Source organism: Callionymus lyra, chromosome 2, assembly GCF_982586985.1.
Source record: "Callionymus lyra chromosome 2, fCalLyr1.hap1.1, whole genome shotgun sequence".
Classification (NCBI taxonomy): domain Eukaryota; kingdom Metazoa; phylum Chordata; class Actinopteri; order Syngnathiformes; family Callionymidae; genus Callionymus; species Callionymus lyra.
The window spans coordinates 45,148,873-45,164,413 of NC_141819.1; the positions used below are offsets into that span (position 1 = coordinate 45,148,873).

Sequence of the window (15,541 nt, forward strand, 5' to 3'; positions counted from 1 at the left end):
AACTATTTACCAAAATAAAATGTAATTTTATTCAATCTAACAACCATTTCAGTAGAATGACAGTGCTGCCTACCAAAGGGGTGCATGTGATCCCCAGGCATTTGAGGGGGGGTCAAGCCCTCTCTGAAAGGGTCCATATCAAACTCTTGCTCCTCCAGTGATGTAAGAAGCATCTGCTGCTGCATTTGACAGGACCCACGAACCTCCCGCTCAGACAGCAAAGAGCCACAAGAGAACGCTGCTGACATAGGACACACGAAAGTCAGAGTCACTTCTCTGAATACAATTCTGGTTTTTAAGCAACACTTTAAATATTTTACAAACAAATGAAGCTGCATCTGTGTCACTGTTTAGTACACTGATTTGTAAGTGTGTGTCCTCAGACTACTACTACTGTCCATGTGAAGTAAAGAAATGGACAAGATTTGAATGTCAACATTAAATGTAAGAATAGTGTTGGACTATTATCGCTGAGTTCACCCCAAAACAATCGCTTGCAATCACATGCATGTATTTAGAGGTGTGTTTATGTTGGATTAGGTTGGACAAGGTTGTCCATGGTTAGCTGTGTACCTGTGTGGTGTGTGCTGAGATCATGATCCTGAGACTTTTCCTCCTGCAGCTGCTGCTGCTGTCTCCTGGCCAGTTTCTTCATCTAAGAATGTGCAGAGTCAGTCATCAACATTCACACAATGCTGCTCTTCCAGCCTCACCAATTACAAGCGTGTTCAGCCAATGACAACGTTTTTGTCAGGAAATATGTTTTTTTTTAATATAGAAAGATTTTGTTGTGAGATGTCATCAGTTTCCTGTATTAACAGATCACCAGGCTGGCTTTCCACTTTCCACTCTGGCACACAGACATGGTGCCGAAAGACTCTTTATGTGTGTCTGTGTGTGTAAGTTTGTGTGCATGTTACATTACCTTGGCTCTTTGGTTCTGGAACCAGACCTGCACGACCCGAACACTGAGTCCAGTCTCAGCTGCCAAGGTCTCCCTTACCTTGGATGAAGAGATAAAAACAAGGTCAGGAAAAATGGGACACAAATAAAGGATGTGAAGGGTAAAGGAATTTGATTTTGCTCACTTCTGTCACAAATACATTCATATTTCTGGTGCATATGACTTTCTTAGCATGTGAAGAAACATGAAAACATGAAAGTTGACTTATTCAGTGGTTGCTGATATTATTCATTCAATTTCTGTGCCGCTTGTTCCCTTATGAGGGTCGCGGGGGCTGAAGCCTATCCCAGCTTCTTCGGGCTAGAGGCGGGGGAAACTGTCGCAGGTCACACAAAGATCTACAAAGGTTCACATGCACGCTCATACCTATAGACAATTTCTTGAAATGTACCTCTGTTTTTTTTTAGACTCTGGGAAGAAACCCGAGTGCCCGGAGTAAACCCACGCATAACGGGAAAACATACAAACTCGGTTTACACAGCAAGTTCCTAAGTTGCCTCCCTCCTACCCTGGAAGCAAACCTTCTTGCTGTGAGGCAATCTCACCCAACCGAGTAAAATCTCTCTGAAGGGTTCACTCTACCTTTCGACAGGGCTTGGCGGAGACCTCAAAAGAGGCTTTAAAGGTCCGTCTTTGCTGAGTGGTCAAAATAGTTCGAGGCCTTTTGGGTCGTTTGTTTTCAAGGTCATCTGATCTGATTTGTCCCGAAGCGTCTCTCTCTGACTCTTCATCTTCCTCATCGCTTTTACCTGATGATGAAATGTTTGGGTTAATAAAAAAAATGTTTCACCATGTTGTTAAGAATAAATAACAATCTCCAGAACTGATTATACAACATTTAGCAATTACTTCTCTTCAAAAATGACTCTACATATTTCACTGTTGCTGTTGGTTTGTTGAGGACAAACAAAAAAGATATAATAACTTATAAAATCATATAATATATAATCAATTCAATGTATCTTGAGGTTTTTGCATTAAAAGTAAAAAAAAGATAAGCTGTACATTGACGAGACGAGCTTGTCATAAAAAATTATGAATATTTATTTTCATGATAAAGCTTTCACCACGTTGAGGAATATGAGAAGCAACGTAAAAACTAAATAAAACTATGCTGGAATTATTTTCCTTTGCCTTAAACTATGCTTTTTTAAATTTTGTTTGCAGAAAACCCTCACTGCTTTGGTTTGAAACTAGTGATTGTGAAGGTTTGAATAATGTGGGAACCATTATGATTCATTTTATAGGGTAGGGAAAATAAAATTCAGCACCCTCCACGCGCCCCTCATCTCAAAGATTTCTGCAGAAACACAGCAATAATAAGAGTAACTTCTTCCCTACGACTTCTGCTATGATGCACACACAAACTGTGTGACAGACAAATACAGAGAAGAAAAATAAAAAAGACAAGTTTCACACACTAATGGCTCAGTTAAGGAGACAATAGACATCCTGAAACAAACACGGAGAACCAGATATACATTGACACAAACCAAGGAACATTCATACACACAAAATAACACACACCTGTGTTGGAGGAAGTGGGGCTGCTGGGACACTGGTGGTAGTCGTCTCTGGCACACAGAAGTCGCCCCTCCCTCAGGACACAGCAGTCTCCGGTGTGAAGCCGGCAGGAACAAACCGAGCAGGTGAAGCAGTGGAGGTGGAACACAGCGGCCCCCACTCGCATCACCAGCTCCACAGGAGAGATGACCTCAGCACAGCCACCACAATGCACCGAGAACAGCCTGATGGGAGGACGGAGAAGTTCATCAGTTTCTGATTGATTCAAGTGAACTGTTGAGAATCAAATACTTCTAACATGTCTTAAAAAAATAGAAGACAAATAGCAAATGAGATTTTGTTGGAATATACAGCAAAAGGGTTAGATTATAAGTCAAAATCAAAATAATAATGAAACAAATATAAGGGCTGTTAACAAATTGAGATTCAACATCATCATTATGATGACTCTGATTCAATGTACTGCATTATTTACAGTGACTCACTGAGGCAGAATTTCAACATTCATCATTTTCCACCTTGAGATTTTGACTGATAGCAACATTGCAAAGTGCTAGTTTGTTCAAAACTATAGCAACTGTAAACGACCATTGTGCATTTAGCTCAATTATAGCTAGTTATCTCATATTTTATACAGACAATAATAAACACATTCATGAATCTCCATTATTTCTAAATAAAAGTTATTCCTCCATGACACGGTCCAAAAGTTACTTTGTCTTGTCTAACTGGGAACAACTAGTGACCAAGATTTAAAAAAGGAGTACTAAAGATATATATATATATATATATATATATATATATACACACAAACACACACACACACACACACACACACACACACTGATCTGATATTAAAAAGAAAAACAATGGCATCACTAAAAAATACAAAATAAAACTAACTATGAGGACAAACTAAGGATTCTAGTGTGATGAAATCAAGCAATACTGTACTTGAGTGGATGGATTTTGTTCTAAATAAACAGGGAGGCTGGACAAGGCAACTTACAGCCCAGAGGCCATACCAGTAGCAGGCATGAGTGTAGCGATCCTTATTGAGTTCTGTCTCTCAAACCTTTCACCGGTTCCCTCCACCTTCTTCCTTCACTGCTGCCCAGACACATACTCGAACCAGGTCGACGGTGCAACTTAGCGCCTGGCAACAACAAGCAGTAGGCTTAGCCACAGAGACCTATGCCGTGGCTCCGGCTTCTGTGATAGAGACTGGTGTCCTGGGGTGGGGGCAGAATGGCTCTCAGCAAGCCATGGCTCCAGCCAGAGGGGGGAATCATGTATCCTGGTGGGAGAGGCTGAGCCGCTGCTCTTAGGAATCATCTCCAGGATTATACCCAAGTCTGCTTAACTACACCAAAACAAAAGCAGAGCCAACCCCGAAGCAGCAGCACCATGGTCCCGTGGCTGGCACCGCAACATTTTAGGTCTTTCATGCAGGGCGATGTGCCATCATTCCAAGGAACGTGTTTGTCTGCAGACATGACTGGGTCATTGGACCAGTCAGCACAAAGGCATGAGAAAGTGACAGCTCCTTAACCCCCCCTGTGTCACCCCCTTACCACAGCTCATTCCTGCCACTGCATGTGGAGGAAAGTAAACAGAGCTATTTGCCTAAGGACATCTTAACAAAAGTCAGGAGGCAAACGTACACTAGATTCGGTTACGGACAACTGAAACCTTCTTGTCCCCTTTTTTAAGCCAGGTCAGAATTAGGCAATCATCATTTTTGTCAGGTCAGTTTCAGAATAATTCAAAAATATAAATATAACATCAATGCCTTAATATCAAAGACAAAGATTTGTTCATTTATGAACACAAGTAGTTATCTTAAATGAGCACACTGACGTAAATTAGCATTTAGCATTCAGATCACTACTTTGTTTGTCTGGTTTTATAGTACGCTTGTACTTACTACTCATAATAAAATGTAATTAATGAAGGCAATTAAAATGTTTTAGACCTCAACAAAAATGTGATTCCATTGCAACTGAATAGTTTTTCTATTGTTACCTAGTGAAATGTCATTTCAATGTTTGTTTATAAATATTTGCTGTAGCTATTATAATGACGTCAATAATGTTGCTTAAGCTAGTAATAAAAAATGTATTATCATTATACATCATTATCTTTGCTTATTTACATTGTTGTACTTCATTGTGAGGTCATATGTTATCTTATGTAACTGTAATTTTACTAAAAACAAAATTAAATGGTTTTTACCATTTTTATTCTACTTTATTTGTATAGTAACATTTGAGTTGTCTATCACATTCAAACGTATGAACAGTGTTAATGACTTGATTTTTAAAATAAGGTTTAACAAACAGCTCAAGAAAACAAAAAAACATTTGAAATACAGAGCTCACTATTATTTACAATTGATTACAAAACAAATTAAAATAATTAAAAAAACAGCGTCAAAAACAAATCAGGATATAGAGAAATACTTACTCATGGTGAAGTGATCTAATATAACACAAACATCTAACTCTTTTTTTTTTTGGTTTCTCACAACCTTTAGGATATTTGAGTTTGACAGGCATGTTTCGTTCAGAAGTTTCCTACTACGTCCTCAAACCAAACCTTCCTCTGACCTTCCACTCTCCGTCGCTATGTGGTTACAAAGGAAACGGTCAACCCTCTACAAGATGCTAAGAAAATGCTAGTGCGGCCTGCTGCTCCAATAGAATGTGCGCTTATATGCCCACCATACCAGCTCGGCATACCATGAGGGAAGCAACATCTGGGAGGAGATGACAGATGAGGGAAAATCCGGAAAAGTTTGTGGGTTTTTCCTGATACCACAAGACAATCAAATGAATTTCCTGGTAGTGAACACAATGTTTCGAGAATTCCTCTTCCATTAAATGTCTGGGAAAGTTTTTTTTTTAATTATACAAGTACTCTTAAGCGTTGTTAATGCAAAAGTAAGAGTACTTGAGATACTTAGGGGGAGCTCAAAGTGTTTAATATTTTAGAGTTTCCATCGACATGATCGGACAGGACGTCCTTCTAGCTGAGCGGGAACTCTCATTTGTGTTGGATTTGGACTTGCCAATTAGTGACAGGATCATTATATAAGTCAGCAAAATCCATTTACTTTCAACACACACAAACAGACGCAATGAGTGTTTAGCAATAGTGTACACACACAAGTCATCAGCAGACACTGTCTGTTGCACACACAAACATTTCACAGTGAAGCTCTGATGTTTGGTCCTGGACTCAATGCCTACCTTTGACAGGCAGGCAGGAGATCCTGTTACTGGATTAGATCAACTGTATTTTGCGCGGTCAACACAGAAATAGCGTCAAATATGCATCTCTGGGTGACCTGTATAGTGCACTGTCACACTGCAAATATGTGTTGAAATAAAAGTTGTCACTATTCGGTTAAAAATATACACGCTAACACAATTGCCGTCCAACAAGTGTGTTTCTGCCTCTGTCTGTTTATGTGACAATAAGTGTGAACCATTCTTCTCATTGGGCTTATTGTTTGCTCTTTTTAAATGGGTTTATCTCTCCGCTTACCAAAGCATGGACGTTTGTTTTTTGCTTACAGAATGGCCAATTCAACAAAACATATAAGCATCCTTTTGTCAGACTGCACGCAACTGTGTGTTGTTGTTTACAGGAGGTTAGAGTAAATCACTGGCAAAAAGTAGAAAACAATGAGAAGGAGATACATTTCCTTGCTGGAGGGAATAAAACAGTGTGTGTTTTTGGATAGTACGCAGATTCACAGTATCTGAATGTAATGCTCATGTGCGTAAATAATCACACATTGTGTAGTGCAAACAGGGTAATGAATGGAAGGTCATAAGTCATTTAACTAAAACCAATGAAGGTGTCACTGAAGCTACTGTCTTTTTGCAGGACTGTAAACATAGAACTTAAAACCTTCTTTACATGTATTTGCAGAGGTCGACAAAGGAGAGTATCTTCACAATACTCCTATTAGCAGCGTCTTAAACAACTTGTTTGAAACTGCGGAAGTCTTTTAACTGAACAGCCATTCTATTGATTCAAAATTGAAAGAACTCTGTCAAATAAAACATCATTTAACTTCCTGAAGATTGTTATGAGAGAAACAACCTATTTCTGAACAGTCTTATAAGACAGCATTTTTACATTGGCATGTTTTTCGGGAAATAAAAATAACCTTAATTCAAGCAGCTGCTTTCATGTCCAATAATAGTTGTATATAATGCGCTTTTTCTGCACTTTTTATATATATATTTTAATTAATTTAATAGTTTGGATTGCATTATTACAACTTAATCTAAATTATCAACAATGTCATCCTTTTGAATATGTTGAGTATTGTGTATTATAACGTTTTAGAACGTTGACAATGATTGATCACAAGATGTTGTTCTCTACGAAACACACCACCATACTGATAAAACACATGTTTAACTCCTGATTTCTTAAAACCAGAACAAACCAATTAAACAAAACCTAAATAGAGTTAATGGTGATAGATACATTAGAAGACACACTATTAACAATCAAATTCACGTGTAAATTGGGTTCCAGGAGTATCGGCCAAGACTGCAGGTGGAGCGAGGGCGATCTTTGACATCATTGAGTCTCCTGCTAATTGGTCAAGTCAGATTACATACAGTCCACCGGACACTGTCCCATTGCGCCACACTTGCAGATTCTTCCAGATGCCGCAGCCCTGAACGCCAAGGCTCCATGGAGTGTACTGTCTACCAAAATAAGTTCACACCACTCCCTGTTTATCTCTACGAGAGACTTGCCAGACCTCCTGACATATGGATGATTATAATAACCATCTCATCTTTCTCCTCGTCTCTTTTCTTAGACAGATAATGATTTATCGGACTATTAATGTTTTCAATGACATAACTCAGACCATGAGGATGAATACTCTCTCTGCACAAGCAATCTTCTCGTTATGAATTTAATAGGATAAATATTTCCCAGAGGCTTTAAACAACATTAAAAAAAGGACCATTTATTATCCCAGAACTTCTATGTCAATACCACAATCACTACAATTGTTTAGAACAAATGCAATCTGCTGCTGGCTTTGTTTTGGCTCTTGTTTTAAAGAAAGATGAGGCAATCAGGGATCGAGGAAGATGTGGGGGGACACGGGGGGAAGGGGGTGACCTAGTCATGACCATATGTTGTCCCCAGACTGCAGTTGCCGAGCCAGTGGGCCTTAAAATTTAACACATTTTGACAAAGTGTCAATGAAGTGCTACCTTGTGTTGTGAGTCAAGTGTTGAGTTGTCTGTCCTCCAGTCACCTTGCTACCTTTTTTCAAAGGTAAACTTGTACACATATAGAAAACAGTGACCAGAACGTTTTAAACACAGAATTAATATGTGAAAGAGTAACTACCTTTAGGCACATGAGTCCAACATAAGGACAAATATAACCTGCCTACTTTTATGAGCCTGCAATAGATTCAAATAAATAATGCTAATTACCTCTATAACCTTCAATATATGCTGTTATCTTTACCCAACAAGAATACAGAGCAAGCAGTATCTTAGATGTCCACGACTGAAAAAGTGATACAGATGAAAAGGGAAAAGCATTTGGGCGGTGGAGGATTTTTTTAAAAATGTGGAATGAAGTGAAAACAGTATTGAAGGGGGGTGATTTATGTATTGTGATTTTAGATGATTTTTGTGATTCAGTGTGACAGCCCTGCCTTGAAAAGTTGGCAATTACTCAAAGATTCAAATTAAACTCTATAATTTGACTAATGAAGATAATTCTTTGGTAATTCAATAATTTGTGTGAGTATTCCTTGAGGAAGTCTCCAGGCCATAGCAGGTGACAGAATAGAGACTGGTGGCAACAGTGACATTTTAAGCATCAGAAGGAACTTCATTAAATCTATGAATTACTTTCTGGCTGTCCCAGAAACAACTCATCCCAACAATAGTGACCCACACCCAGATAACTTAGTATTTGGAGTAAAGGAATGAACATAATGTAAAATACAGAATACAGAGGAAATTAATAAATAAGTAAAATTATAACCGTTATTATTACAGTTTATTGCCGTTCCACGCATACATGATGAAAAAAGGTGAGTATGCAGTAATTGTTCATGGGCTACTTTTCAATATCCATTCCCTCGCAATTTGATCTACGCAACGAACATAATTTGAAAGCCATATTGCAGGCATTTATACAGTCTTTTGTGAAAGTATAAATCATGTGCATAAATCATCATTGGTAGAATTTGATCAAGTACGTGTTTACTTGAGGTTACTATTTTAAGGTGTATAATAGTTAAATATATCGTGAAAACTCACTGTACATAATCCCGCTTGCAGTAAAGTGTGCGGTCCCGCAGATAGCAGGAGTTCTGCAGCGAGACTCCGCACACCGAGCACCGGACACACTCCTCGTGCCACAGTCCCTCCGTGACCCGCAGCAGAAATCTGTCTGTGATGCTGTGGTTACACCCGACACACACCGTCTCCATACCTGCGAACACATCCTTTATCAAGTTACTGATGCCTTAACTTCACCATTAGTTAGACGAAAATACAGTTATATTGTATTTATTAATAAACTTATAACGACTGAACGCTATTAACAAATATCTTAGATCAGGTATATTTATAATGTTATTAATTCATGACATTAAATAAATTATTGAAAAAAAATATTCCTTTTCCTATTCATTTCAATATAAACTGTTTTCGTTGCGCCCTAATATATATTTATATTATACTATACTATACTATACTATGCTATATATATATTATATTATATATATTATACTATACTAGACTATATATATATTATATTATATATATTATACACGGTAAAGGTTCAGACCTTTTCAAAGACAAGTGACAAGATTAAAACTTCTTACCTTTCTGTTCTGGTGATGAAGTTGCTAAAAAAAGAGAGACTTTCCTGCTCAGCGGTCTGAAACTGTCTAAGTCAAAGTTTCTTCCCAGAACAACTCAGAGACTGCTTTTTTATTGACTATTGACCAATCAATTGATTATTCTGATATGAGGGAGGGAGGAGGCGAGCGGACGGAGCGGGGTGGGGGCGAGGCTACACCTGCAGACCGACATAGTCTGTTTCTATGTATGGATGTATCGATGTAAAAAGGGTTTTTTACTGTTAAAATATCTATCTATCTATCTATCTATCTATCTATCTATCTATCTATCTATCTATCTATCTATCTATCTATCTATCTATAATGTGTGTCTGTCTATCCATCATTACTTTATGTAATTGTAATATCTGATTGGACGCCTCATATCCATCATAAATAATAATGAGGATGATGATGATTTTAACCAAAAATTATAATCATAATATGATATAATTATATAACAATTACAACAATCAATATCATAATAAATAATAATAATAATAATAATAATAATAATAATAATAATAATAATAATTTACATGTGTTATGTATTTATGTTACAAGTTGACAATATACTTTGTTCAATTTCTTTTACCTTTTCTAAAACAATAAATACATTACCTGTGCAAGAGCCACACTTTGAGACACACCGGGGGTGCTAACAGAGTCCCCCCTGCCTGACACAGGGCAGCTGAGGCCCAAGGGATCGCCCACGGGCCCCGCCAAATAATACCACGATGAACATAGAAAATAGAAATTTACAATATAACAGATTTTTTTAAAGCATAGTTTAGAATATGAACACCAGCCGGTCAGAAACTTCCTTGCTTTTCTAGAATCAAAGTAATTTATAACATCGTCATAACAAATGTCATGATTAACTTCTTGCTAACACTAATGTGTGCAAGTCCGCTGAGTATATCTTGTGACATGACATGTTCTCAAGTAGTTTTTTCATTGACTGGGCTGAGCGATAACAATTATTTTAGAATCAGGAACTTTCTTTTTGTGGTGGCAGTACAGAAAAAAGAATGAAATAAGATGCACTTGACACTTTAATATCTGCTTTTGTCGTATCAAACTCACTAAATGAGACATCAGCAGGAAACAATTAACTGCCAACAGGAAAAAAGTTGTTTTATGTGCTAAATACATCATTTGTATTACTATAAACACAAACAATAAAATATATCTAAAACAAATTCACAAAGATGTTGCCAATCCCCTGATGGTGAAGCTGTTGGTTAATCGCAAATGCCTCAGGCCAACCATTTATTCGCTTTATACTATTTGTAAAATTGTATATTCAAAAGCTATTTTTGTAACCAGTGCACTTTCCAGTGCATATAGTGAACGCTATCCAATTCAAATGCATTATAATAACATACATACATTCAAATGTCTCTGTGTCCAACTGTGATTATCACAGCCTTTCAATACATCTGTTGCATTGATTATTGTTATTATAAAGTAACAATGTAGCTCTTTCACATTTTAGATGTCTAACAGAATTGTATCACTCTAAATACTTTTGTCAAATATACGCTTTTTCCAAAATACTGCCCGCGTTCATTCATTCCAGACAATAACACAAAAACACTTTAATTTACCTTTTAAATAAATTTAATCTGTAAGAAATCTCAATTGTTTTAAGAATCAGAACAAAACATGAAATGTGTAAAAAAAACAAAACAAATTCCACTTCAATTTACTATTACAGTGAAATGCGTCTTCCCTACAACCTCATAATAACTGTATAACTTTAATTACAAATGGTCAAAAATACAAATTCATCAAGTCTTTTTAATTCATCTTTTGGGGTGTATTTACAGGGATCGGGGGGGGGGGACAAGGGTCATGTGATCCGATGTGGAGTCTCCAGCATCTCCATCAGAAAGGTGTCAATGGGTGTGTCTCCGATCAGCTTGAAGAAGAAGAGATGCTCCAGGCATTTCAGGCCAATCGAGCGAAGAGCAGGAAGTCGTAGGAGCAGCTTGGCAAATCTGTCACCACAGATGGCATGAGAAGAAGAATGAGATCAGACTACAACATAATAAATGTTTGTTAAATCAGGTGTTCTTTTACTCTTAGAGTTGTTCATTTTCTGTACATCACAATATACATACTATAAGTGCAATGTTTGATACCTGCCGGGCTGGTCTGGATACTTCTGTTTGGTGTACGATTCCAAAGAGGCGTAGACCTTTTCTCGCAGACATTCGACTTCTGGAGAGTTTGAGAGACCTTTTGCATCTGAAATATATGTTATAATGTTTAGTTTTAATCTTTTCTTTGGCTTTCATACCAATCACCAAACGTTATACTTTTCACTTGTTACTATTTGTCATCATGATTTATCTTCATGAGAAGTCATTTCAGCTTTTTTTACATTGCGTGAATAATATTATGGATGATATTCTATATGGAACCTTCAAACCTTTTAAAACAATAATTATATATTGTCAAACTCCACCAGTGTAATGCTAATTTAAGCATACTGTATAACTTATTTTTGGGTCGAAATAAATGATCCTTCATGGACACTGACTGCACCTCATTCCACCAGGACACTCAAGCTAAGCAAAGATGCTTTCCCATCTTCGTTTCCCAACCATATTTTGGTTTTCGGAGGCTTGACTATTCCATTGTGGACATTTAAGATCTTCTCTTTCCCCAAAACAACAATGGATGAATAGTGTAATCTCAGTCTTACATGAGTTGAAGGAAATCTACTTTAAATATATACATGCTATATAATTCATTTTATCACTATATGTGCAAGATCTGGCCCCCCAAACCTCAGATTTCAGAACCCCTGTGGATTGACTGACCTGGATTGAATAGAACAATAGCGCGCAGGCAGCCCAGCTCCGTCTTGTCCATCTGCATGTCCTTCATTTTGGAAACTAACTCTGTCAAGACTCTGGAGGCAAACAAATAATGTCCAGATATTTAAAGTCCATTTAAATTATCTGCCAAAAATGTTTTACCTGTCAAAAATGGAGCCGACTCCAGCACTGTGGGCACTGCTTCTGTGTACACGGAGGCCTGTCGCTAACAAGATGCCGTCTTTTACGGTCACAGATCGATGAGAAAAGGATGCTATGAGGAGCTCATTCCAGCCTTGATGACATTTATTTTAGATCAGTTAGTACGTAATATGAAAAAAAAAAAAAACTTAGGAGAGCTTTATAATAAATGATTGATTTTATTCTGTACTGCCACCATACAAAAAAAACTATGTGCTGACTACACTGGCAATAAAAGATTCCGTTTCATATCGCTCTTGACTCATAAAGGACCTGAGAACATACACATACTAGCCAGAAGAGGTCAGTCTTGTTGCCGCTTGATAACGCTAGGGGGCCATATTAAAACAAACAACTTGAATGATTTTCTTGAAATACTTACTCATTACCTTCAATTGAATCATCATAACTGTAGAGAAAATGAAAAAAAACATTCTGCAAGGTTCTACCTGCTCGTAATAGGATGACCTGGTCTTCTATTGGCAGTTCAGAGAAGTGAGGAATCCTCTTGGCCCACTCAACCAGAGTAAAGAGCTGCTTGTCAGCTGCCTGGCAAATATTGGTGACAGGGTCGTTGATCTGGAGCAAGAGAGCAACACAAGTGTCATCACACCTGCAGTTATTTATGAGAAAGTATGTTTATTTTGGAGAATAAGTTTAATGTTTTAACACTTCAAGTATATAAATAATATATTCACATAGCATGAAACACTTTTGTAAAGAATTGTAACATGAAAGCTGCAAGACAATAAATAATCCAAACAAACAAGAGTCACCTCCAGTGTCTGTGAGCCTTACCGAGTTGCCCTGGCTGCTATCACTATACGTCTCTGTTTTCGGCTCGACCGCCAGCTCGGCATCCAGGATTTTGTTTACCGGCATTTCCTCATTGAAGCAGCAGGTTGACTCTACCTCATTTTCTCCTCGTTCTTTCCCCCGTTGCCTCTCTTCCTGCACAGCTACAAGCACATACAGATTTAATCCAACTCCAAGACATTTTTAAATCAAATGTATTTTTTTACTTACATATCATCTGATTTTGCATGTTAAACTGAAGAATTATGAGCACGGTTTTATGTGCCCAGATGTTTGGAAAAACCTGCCATTTTAGAATTTTACAATGCATACAGATTTATGTAGTGTAAAACTGATCATCCGGGGAGAAGTCGCAAAACAACCATGTGTCAACATCTTCAAATGGAGACAATCCATCACATGACCACAGTGAGTGTGAGAAAAGTATTTATGGAATCACATGCACTTAATCAATAAGTTTAAGTTTAATAAGTTTAATGTCTGCATATGTCAACTTGAATATATATTGATATTGAACTTCAATATCTCTTGCTATTGAAGTTCACCCATTTCACTAGTGTGCTTAGGCCATTTCATAAAACCTGTGTTGGTCCAAAATGGGTCAAAAGTAAATTTTAAAGGATAAAAACGGTTACATGTAATAATTAGACAATGTACAGTATGTTTCAGTTTCAATGAGATTTTAGAAATATAAATTTCTTCTGCTTATTTAATCAAGAACATGTACAATATCCCATAATAATTATTCAACATATTCATTTTAAACTAATTTACTTTATGATTAATTTACTGTTTTCTATTTATGTATTATGGTACTTAAATCCTAAATGTACCACTCTCTAACACATAATAAATGCCTTTGTTTTAGTGAAATGTATCTGAATAAAAATAATAATATGTTTTCAAACACAGTATTTTTTTATGTTTATGAATGACAACAGATTAATTATTCTGCTCTATGTAAAACGACACCTGCTTACGATAAAAAGTATTTGTATTATATTAAGGTCTGAGGTGGGAAAATACTATTTCCAGGTCACTTGTGATTTGCAGGAAGCAGAATGGAAATGGCACCTTCTCTCTTCATGCCCATCGCGAGGCACTTTTGGTAGCGACAGTATTGGCAGCGGTTTCTCTGTCGCTTGTCAATCAAGCACTCCTTGCAGTCTCGACAAGTGTAGGTAAGGTCTTTACGGACAGTGCGCTTAAAAAATCCCTTGCATCCTTCACAGCTGTACACAGCGTAGTGTTTCCCTGCAGGAAACAAAAAGTCTTCTTCTGAGCTACAAGGTAGTTGAACAGGGGAACGGAAATTTGCAGATGAGATATCAGTCAAGACTACCTGAGGATCGGTCGCCACATATAGCACAGATGTGTTTTGACATTCCACCGGGGCTCATGCATTGATAGTTGAGGTTCCCAAAGTTCTCCAGACCTGGTGGAGGCTTGATGTCCTCCGAACTGCTGACATCGTTCATAGACTTCATCTGAGGAAGGTAGGAAGTCAGATGATTAACATGAGGTGGCTAGGACTAAAGTAAACAGATATGTGGAAGAAAAGAATAAGCAGGCCTATATTTTTAACATTTCTCTTATGGGAAAGTTCCTGGTAGGGACACATGTTTGACATGTTTCTTTCAGGTACAAGAGTCAAATAAACAAAAACTTTAGTTCCGCATACAGAGAGCAGCAAGCTAAACCAGCTTTTATTAAATGTTTTTAAATGTATTTTGTAGGTATAAGTTTAAAATGGCTGGTAAAGAGGTTTTTATTGATTTATCATGCTGACTGATGATGTCCTCAGTCTGGACAGTGTCCAAAAGCAGACCTAGACTATGAAGGTGGTACACCAAACATTTTTCACTCTCCACTTCTAAAATCAAATAACTTTTATATAAATTCTTGTTTAAGAGAATATATTAATATATATGTAAAAACTGTATTAATAAAATGCAATAACTTAAAATAAAATTTGAGATATTGTTAATTCATAAGGGTTTTAGTCTACATTTGGGGAGGAAGAGAAGTTCAGACCTCATGAAATACTCTGCTACACTGTAGAACCTCATTGTTGTTGGTACAAAATAAAATAACCAGTTATCTTCATTGATTTATTTCAAATGAACAACAGAATTATTTGACAAAAATCTATTTTTATTGGCCCCAAAAATCATACCAGCATTATAAGATTCAAGCAATTTAAACATTTTAAAAGCCTTAAACTGTTTTTTATTTTTTATTTATTTAATTAAAAAGACTTACCCAGCTTAAACTAAGTTTAAGTAGTTATTTTAAATG

At 37.0% G+C, this 15,541-nt stretch overlaps 2 protein-coding genes and 1 long non-coding RNA gene across 3 annotated transcripts in view; all 3 read right to left on the reverse strand.

The window, feature by feature from the left end:
- Window positions 1-573: 573 nt before the first annotated feature.
- Window positions 574-1,696, reverse strand: LOC148087277 (uncharacterized). Its single transcript, XR_015710469.1, has 3 exons — window positions 1,547-1,696; window positions 926-1,003; window positions 574-655 (listed from the first exon to the last, which is right to left on the reverse strand). It is a non-coding gene; the product is annotated as an uncharacterized LOC148087277 (long non-coding RNA).
- A 700-nt stretch (window positions 1,697-2,396) lies between these two features.
- On the reverse strand, window positions 2,397-9,591 carry lmx1a (LIM homeobox transcription factor 1, alpha). The gene is made up of 4 exons (XM_087783042.1): window positions 9,586-9,591; window positions 8,812-8,999; window positions 2,492-2,712; window positions 2,397-2,416 (listed from the first exon to the last, which is right to left on the reverse strand). The coding sequence occupies exons 1-4, from the start codon at window positions 9,589-9,591 to the stop codon at window positions 2,397-2,399; spliced, it is 435 nt and encodes a 144-aa protein (XP_087639168.1).
- Window positions 9,592-11,036: 1,445 nt separating this feature from the next.
- rxrgb (retinoid X receptor, gamma b) overlaps window positions 11,037-15,541 on the reverse strand; it is a 38,429-nt gene continuing 33,924 nt past the window's right edge. The window contains exons 3-10 of the mRNA XM_087785470.1: window positions 14,586-14,730; window positions 14,318-14,497; window positions 13,226-13,386; window positions 12,877-13,006; window positions 12,389-12,521; window positions 12,230-12,321; window positions 11,546-11,651; window positions 11,037-11,401 (exon numbers count right to left, since the gene is read on the reverse strand). Of these exons, the coding sequence (XP_087641596.1) occupies window positions 11,254-11,401; window positions 11,546-11,651; window positions 12,230-12,321; window positions 12,389-12,521; window positions 12,877-13,006; window positions 13,226-13,386; window positions 14,318-14,497; window positions 14,586-14,730 (1,095 nt within the window). The 3' untranslated portion in view covers window positions 11,037-11,253. The remainder of the gene's footprint in view (window positions 11,402-11,545; window positions 11,652-12,229; window positions 12,322-12,388; window positions 12,522-12,876; window positions 13,007-13,225; window positions 13,387-14,317; window positions 14,498-14,585; window positions 14,731-15,541) is intronic.

What these genes read in the sequence shown, in the direction of transcription:
- lmx1a (XM_087783042.1), bottom strand. An exon ending in TGCAAGCGGGATTATGTACA is followed by an intron (nt 2,713 to 8,811) that starts GTGAGTTTTCAC and finishes TCCTCCCATCAG; the next exon opens with GCTGTTCTCGGTGCATTGTG. An exon ending in CCCCACTTCCTCCAACACAG is followed by an intron (nt 2,417 to 2,491) that starts GTGTGTGTTATT and finishes TGTTTGTTTCAG; the next exon opens with GATGTCTATTGTCTCCTTAA.